The following is an 8018-nucleotide window of genomic DNA, read 5'->3' as shown; positions in this document are numbered from 1 at the left end:
TTCCACACGCGATTAATCATGCAGCTTTTCTAAAAGATTGTGTCAACACTGACCCGTCCTCAGTAAAGTGTCCAATTAAAAAAAACAATTTTAAAAAACGAACTTTCCAAACGGCACTTTTTCGCTGTCTGAAATGTTTTTCGGTTTATGAGTGTTTTTTTGTTTTGGTGTGTATATGAGAGGATTTTTTCGTGAGTAAGTTCTTTGCATAAGAGCTTCTTTTTTTTATTTTTATGTCTGTGTGAGAGAAAAATGCTATTTCTGGCCTCCACGTTTCTTGGCCCGATGACAAAAGTCCTTTTCAGACAGTGAAGCACAATTACAACATTCTGTATACTTCACGTTGTGATTTATTAGGAACTTCAAGTTATGATTGTATATTACATACGTGCTTATGTACAAGTCTGTATCGTATTTAAGATGGCAAATGTTTTAAGAAAAACATACATAATACGTATCTCCTCTATTGCAATGAAAACAGAATGCACAAATATGAAAGCCCAGCTGTGATGTGGCAAAAATTATTACATTTTAGACAGAATATAGATATCATAGGAAAAGTAGACATTATAGCCATTTAAAATGATGGTGCGCTCCATTTGCTTATCCCGACATCCAAGTTATTGGGAATGATATAAAACCTGCAAAAGTATTTTGTGAGCATTTTTTATCCATTTTGTGGCTACAAATTAGTATACTATAGCCACAATGGAATTGTTTTCATCATGTGTGGGGCTATTACTACACAAGCCAAACATAACCGTGACAAATCTGGTTCAGTATAGCGTATTTCGGTCTCAACATAATGAACAGACGCCGTACCCCAATTATTCGCCAGATGTGTCTCACCCCAGACAAATGCTATCTATTTGGTCCAATGAGGTGGATTGATATGGCCAAATAATTCTAGCAAACACTTTTTGAGGAAAAAGTGTGATTGTAAGTATGACTATAAGATTTTTGACTTATGACTTACCTATTTTGACTTAAGCTTGTCTAATCATGCGACCAATCCAACCGTCTGTCCTGCAGCGTCATCCACCAACACGCTTACTGTATGTTTTTTAACATGACACCAAAACTCGGGATATTGGACTTGAAGGTTGAAGAGACACACCTAAGTGCGGAGAAATCAAGGAAGGCAAGGAACCACTTTGCCGTGCATTTTAGGGCCATTCTGAAAATTTTACCTGGGAGTACCAAATCCCTCGCTTTTTATGAGAAGTCTGCAAGAGAATCGGGGCTTACACGCACTGCAACTCAACATTGTCTCACCAAGTGTTACCAAACGTGACATTTCAGTTCGTCTTTTCCTCTCCGACAGACAAACGCATCTGCCCGCTGTGTCTCTTCACGTGCCGGACAAAAGTTGAGCGGTCACTGAAACTGGTGTGGCAGACTGAGCACGCAAAAGGTTTTTCTCCGGTGTGTCTTCTCGTGTGCGTCGTCATGTGTCCCTTCTGAGAGAATCTCTGGCCGCACACTGAGCAGCTGAAAGGTTTCTCTCCCGTGTGCGTTCTCATGTGCTTATTCAGCGTCGAGCGGTCACTGAATGTCGTGCTGCACACCGAGCATGCGAAAGGTTTCTCTCCGGTGTGCGTTCTGGTGTGCGTCGTCAAATTGGACTTCCGGGAGAATCTTTCGCCGCACACCGAGCAGCTGAAAGGTTTTTCACCCGTGTGTCTCCGCATGTGCTTCACTAATGTCGAACTGTCACTGAAACTCGTGCTGCAGTAGGGACAAGTGAAGGGTTTCTCGCCAGTGTGCGTTCTAGTATGTTTGATCAAATTCCCCCTCTGAGCAAACGTTTTACCGCAAACTGAGCAGACGAAAGGTTTCTCTCCTGTGTGCGTTCTCATGTGAACTTTCAACGTTTTCTTGTCGTAAAGGCTTCTCCCACAAACGGAACACGTCAAATGTTTGTTATCAGCGTGACACGTCCGATCCACTTTTGATCTTTCATCACCATCAGTGTCAGGAGAGTGAGAGCGTATGTCCTCACTCTCTGATGGTGGAGCTGAGAGGCTGTCAGCTTGGTATCGCTTCTCACCATCAGCGCCATGAAGCCGTGAAGAGTGAGGTTCGTCTTCTTCGTCTTCACTCTTCACGATGACGCGAATGACCGGGAAGTCCAGCTCCTCAAGCTGCTTACCCTCCTCATTGATGCTATGTTCATCCTCTTCCTCCTTAATGCAGGGGGGCTCCGGCTCCTGCTGCTCTGGAGAAACAGCATCTTCACTGACATCTAAGGGGCAGAAAATTAAAGACTCACAAAATGAAGATAATAAATAATACAATGACTATTAACAGCTGTTGCATGGTCAATGGCAGGGCTCTAGACTAACTTTTTGCACTGGTGAGCCCAACTTTTTTTTTCTTGGGGGCACCAAAATTCAATAAACTTGTATATCAATATATATTCAATAAAGTTAAAAAAGAAAAAAAAGATAGGAATATTTGGTCAGTCCCACCCTTCACTATCTCTGACTGGCTGAGACCATGATAGAGTAAGTGAGTTTGTTGATGAACTAAAGAGGCTTTGTGAGTCGAGGGAATCCAACCCCCTTCGATCTGTTGCACGGGTTGAACACAACCTCTGATTTGTTGCAGTTGCACCATTGTGGAATTTGGTCGCATTCTCGAGCCCTGGTTGAGTTCATTGGGAACGTATTCTTAGTGTTTAAATTTTTCTTAAATTGACACTCTTGTTTTAAAACGGATTAAATTAATTTTCACTTTAAAAAAAATAACAAAAAAATCTATATATTTTTTCGAATAAATTTGCGGAATCATCCAATTACACTCATTTGGTCCTAAAATTATAATTAATATATTAGGCTACAACTGAAAACACATCTTGGTTCATCTATTTCAGTGACGTGCAGTGACAGGCAGAAACATGAAAAACTCTTGCACTAGGAGATGATATATATAATTCACCTATTCTGTTGCCATTCGTACAGCTGAATAATAGCTTTATGTTTAACAAGACATACCCAGATTTCACTCCAAGTCAGTTTGTGAATAAACAGATCATGATTTCACCATACTTTGGTTATGTTTTTGTTTGTCCTTGTACCACAAGATTTATCCAACTTCATGCTATTACGTTTGGGGAAACACTGCTGATTTCCCCTCGGCTTGTAACAATGGTGAACAGAGAGGTGTGGGACTTTAGTCACATGATTTGACTCGAGTCAGACTTACAGTAAGTCACCAATTATGGGGCTTCAAATTTCAGAATGAACCTAAAATGCACAATCCAATTTACTCCTGACGGCTCTGATGTACTGTAGAAACAATGGGCACGACTTTCTGTAAGACACCGGAAGTAGCAGTGAGTCATTTTTTACAAAAGTTTTCATCTCCCATAGCGGTTTATTTGAATGTTTTTTGTTTCCTTTTCTAAACGACCACAATATCTCATAGCATTTAAAAATGTATTGACAAAGAGCAATGTTTTGAAGATGCACAAGGACAGAATGTTTTTGTGATAATCTGGACTTTCCAGTGCCCACTGCCAGCACCCAGAATGATGAACACAAATTTAGGCTGATGTTATTTTGAAAAGACCACCTAAACTTTGCATATGTAGCAAGGGCAACACACGTCAAACTTCGCTTTTTTTCTCAGCAGTTGGACTGAGCACAAGTGTTGTATGACTTCATAGTCTTGCATCGCCTAAAGAATAACTTTACTGTACATGCTTGATTTTTGCCACAGTGATTTGTGGCATGCTTGAAACTTAAATATTAAGACTTTAGCACATGTGGGACTTTTTACTCCCACATTGGAATGAGTAAACAATATAAGGACTTGCAGAAGAAACTAACCTGCTGTGTGCAACACGCAACGATGCCGTCGCTCGTTCTTTTTGTCTGGAAAAACCTCCTCCTCGTACTCGGCTATCATGCTTCGCGTATTTCTTCACCAGTCAGACTTTACTGACGACATCAAAACGCTTTCATCTTTCGATTGTCAACATGTTAGCCTTGTTAGCATGCGTTGCTAACAAACGCGTCTTTGTTCGCAGCTAGCGAGCTAAACCAGTTTGAGGAAGAGCACCGTGACGACGCGTAAGGTTAATGGTGTTAAAACTAAAAGTGTTTGCTATGCCATGTGATAGGACAATGTAAAGCCTAAACAAAAGCGAAAAGGGCGCCGTATCGAAGGGTATAAAAAAAATCTGCAGTCACATCATTTTGCTTGTTGGAATAAGACGTGCAGAGATTGACTACGGAAACACCACTTGGACAAATTATACGGGCGCGAGTAGTCTATTTGATGGTGTGCAATGGAGAAACCAGGTATGGTTGTAACACATTTTGCTTCGGCAGCTGAATGTTTGCGTTTGAGATCTCACATTTTATTACAAAGTACTCAAGTATGTATATATATATATATATTTTTTAATTTAATTTTCGACTTATTTTTTTATATCCGTTTTTATTTTATTTTTTATTTAAAGATCGAATTATATATTTTTATACCTGCTTTTATTTTCACTTCTAGTCATTTATTAATTTATTTAGTAATTTATTTGTTTTGAATTTTGTCAGTTTTGGTCCTGCATAGGTTTTAACACATGCTTCAGTGACCAGCAGGGTTGGGGAATCCAGGTCCAGAAAGTAAATCCTGAAACAGGTGCTTTTAATCAACAGGTAGAGACGAGCTGGTTTACTTGCAAGTTGAGCAGAAGCACCTGTGGCTAAAGGCATTCTGTGGCAGGGTTTTTACTTTGTGGATCAAGATCCCCCAACCCTGCATATCAGGGTGTGGAAGGTCCGTGACTTGGACTTCTGAGGGTGCATAGTCATAGTCCTTAAAAATGTCAGGATTAAAGGGCCAACTACTTGTAGGTAGGAAACAGGTTTGAATGTTTTGGGGTTTGCAGCTGCAGGCAGAGCAGTCTTCACAATACTTGGAATGTCATCTATCGTCATTGTCATGGCAGGATTTATCTTCATCCAGGCATCAATTCCAGTGTTCAACATATTCTTAAATGGGCCTTAGACACTCTAATCCAATGGTTGAAGTACACTGGTAAAATAAATGGACCGGTGACCTCTTAGCTTCTGCAGTGATTTGCAATATCTGCCAAATGTTTCTTTGCCGATACCATGTGTCTTTGCGACTGATCTGACAAGACATTTGTGAGCTCATCAAATGTCTTATCAAAAACATCTGCAGGCACACCTCTGTCAGTCGACCCCCCCCCCCCAAAAAAACACTCCACAGCACTGAAATGGTTTGTCATCAGTAATCATAGGCAACATTTATGACATTGCACCTCATTGATGGCTATGCATCCAGAAAATGAAGATTGTTGTCTCTGTAAAAGGCACGCATGCATATTCGCTTTAGATTTGTTGTATTTATTTTAGTCTGGCATTTTTATTTAATGTTTTTTTCATACAGGTTAAATTTATTTATTTGATTACAGCTATTACCTGTCTACTGTTGATAAAGATGGTCAAATGGCATGTTATGCATGGCAATTTTGCACCTCTGGTAGATTTGGGATGGGGTAGGGAGGCCTCCAAATAAAATTTCACTTAGGGCTCCATTTTGGTCAGGTCTGTAAGTACGATACACAATACTGAGATATTATACCCTGAATGGTTGATGCAAAGACTGAAGTTTGTTCTTTGAGCAGATCTCAAGACTCCATACAGGGATCCTGACATACATCCCGCACCGGTGTCAGCAAAAGAAACAAACAGAAGTTGTCACTAACAATGCAACAAATAAAATTGCTGTTCAGACGCTCTCCATCCAATATGGCATATTTTGGGCTATCCCCCCACCCCCCAAGAATGGTCAAACATTTCAGTGTTTAGATGTGCAAATTTTGTAGACACATAACACAAAAGACTCACCGCATAATTGCATAGAAGGTGGCTGGACAAAATATTTTTCAGCTTTTTATTTGCCATTTGCTATTTGCAATGGCAGGCATTTTATGCAGATTCTCTTTTTTTTATGGAAAACTAGTAGAAAGTTACATCAGTCACATCTTGATTGCTTTATTTAAGATTAATTGTCAAGTATCAATGCAAAATAATACAAAATGTGTGATACTGTAGTTGTGAGGACTCAGAGTCGTATTTTTGGTGGTAAAATGTACATTTTTCAAACTAACCACAACCATTCAAAATCTGTCAGCATGTCAGAAAATTTCCCACATTTCATTAAGTGTTGCTCCTCTCACCAGGACACTTGTGTTTCTTTATCTTATACTTATAAGAGAATCTTTGATCACACACATTGCAACGGAACGGTTTCTCGCCAGTGTGTGTTCTTGTGTGTGTTATCAAACATTCACTTCGAGAGAATCTTTTACCGCAAAATGAGCAGGCAAAAGGTTTCTCTCCTGTGTGTGTTCTGAAGTGTGATGTCAAGTGAGCTTTCTGAGAGAATCTTTTACCACAAACTGAGCAGGCAAAAGGTTTCTCTCCTGTGTGAATGACCATGTGTCTTTTCAGATTTATCTTGACGCCAAAGCTTTTGTTACATTGCGAACATTTCCACTTTTTTTTGCCAGTGTGATACGTCCTATCACCTTTGGAGTGCTCTTCATCATCAGTGTCAGGCGAGTGTGGCATAATGTAGTCATTGTCTGATAGTGGAGCCAAAGAGCTTTTCGCTCCTGATCCTCCACAGTGGCCTCCATCAACGTCTCTTGTCATGTGGTGACTCGAGCTGCTGCTTGGAGGCTCAGCCCATCTGTTCTGCTCACTCTGACATTTGTCTTCATCACATTCACTCTTCACAGGCACAACCGTCAATGGCAAATTGGTGATGTCATCCTCCTGCTCTTCCTCCTTAATGAAGGGGGGCTCTGGCTCCTGTGGCTCCACCTGGGCGCGCCACTCCTGCTGCACAGGATGAAGGTTTTCTTCACTCACATCTGCAGGGCATAAGAAGACAAACACACTTTGTTTGGTAAAGTCGAACTGAAGACTTTACATTGTCCTTAGGTGGACAAATTTCACATCCTCTCCACGTGAGTTCTTTTTTCCAGCACTCATTTAGCTTTGCTGCCAGAAATATTTGGCCCTTATTTTCCTCTTGCAATACAGTGCTCTCAAGAGGAAAATGAGGGCCACCAGACCCAAAAACAAAGAGCTGACAGCAAGCATCAAGAAAACTTGGTCTACTAAGACCCCCAGGCAATACCATGGTGCATCGAGGCAGTGATTAAGGCAAAGGGATTGTCAACCAACTGCTAGATTAACATATCGTTTTGAAAACAACATGCATCCATCCATGTTTTTTCCCACCATGCAAAAAACTGGGAAGTATGCATGGTGATTTCTTCACAGCATTCTAATATTTTGAAATCCTGTTTTCGTGGGTTTTATGAGCTGGAAGCACAAATAATGTAAAGTTAAACAAATAAATATTTTAAATCACTTAAATTGTGGGCCATGGATATATAATCTATGAATGTTAGATTTTTTTAATGGAATTATGGAAATTTTTCAACTTTTCAAGGATATTCAAAAAAAAAATTACGGGCACAGTTGTGCACTGTTTTTATGTGTTTTAGTACAGTATTGATGGGTTGTTGTTGTTTTTTAATAATTGCGACGTGGCAGTGGTGGTTGTATTATGAAGTGGATTCTTAAAAGCACGGCCCGTAGCTGAACAATTTGTTCGCACACCTCCACTTCTGAAAATGGCAGCTACTATGCCTGATTTAAAAAAATATTTCAGGAATAAGTGGGAGTACGAGGTCAACAAACCTGCTCTCTGAACCGCAACTTGGGGTATGAAAATAGCATCCAGCAGTTGACGTTGTCTTTCGTTTTCCTCTTTTGTCCGACAAAGTTCCTCCTCGTACTCTGCTATCGTTCTTTCAAACACTACAACTATTTCGTCGACGGCCGCGCTTAGTCGCTGATTCAGGAATGCTCTGAGCATTTCTACCTTACACATTTTTTCCACACGGTATTCGAAACACTTCACACTCTGCTTAATGATATGCTGCTAGCAGATTTGTTAACATAGCACTG

General features: G+C 40.3%; 1 protein-coding gene across 1 annotated transcript; it reads right to left on the bottom strand.

Moving 5' to 3' along the window:
* Window positions 1-352: 352 nt before the first annotated feature.
* Window positions 353-8018, bottom strand: LOC147177381 (uncharacterized). Its single transcript, XM_086071377.1, has 4 exons — window positions 7749-8018; window positions 6193-6910; window positions 3834-3913; window positions 353-2245 (listed from the first exon to the last, which is right to left on the bottom strand). The coding sequence occupies exons 1-4, from the start codon at window positions 7939-7941 to the stop codon at window positions 1299-1301; spliced, it is 1938 nt and encodes a 645-aa protein (XP_085927503.1). The 5' UTR covers window positions 7942-8018; the 3' UTR covers window positions 353-1298.

The sequence above is a fragment of the Leptonotus elevatus genome, chromosome 3 (genome assembly GCF_054856555.1).
Source record: "Leptonotus elevatus isolate MCC_2025b chromosome 3, RoL_Lele_1.0, whole genome shotgun sequence".
In the NCBI taxonomy this organism is placed as follows: Eukaryota; Metazoa; Chordata; class Actinopteri; order Syngnathiformes; family Syngnathidae; genus Leptonotus; species Leptonotus elevatus.
The sequence above is the reverse complement of the archived record's forward strand: the minus strand, read 5'-3'. Positions and strand labels throughout refer to the sequence as shown.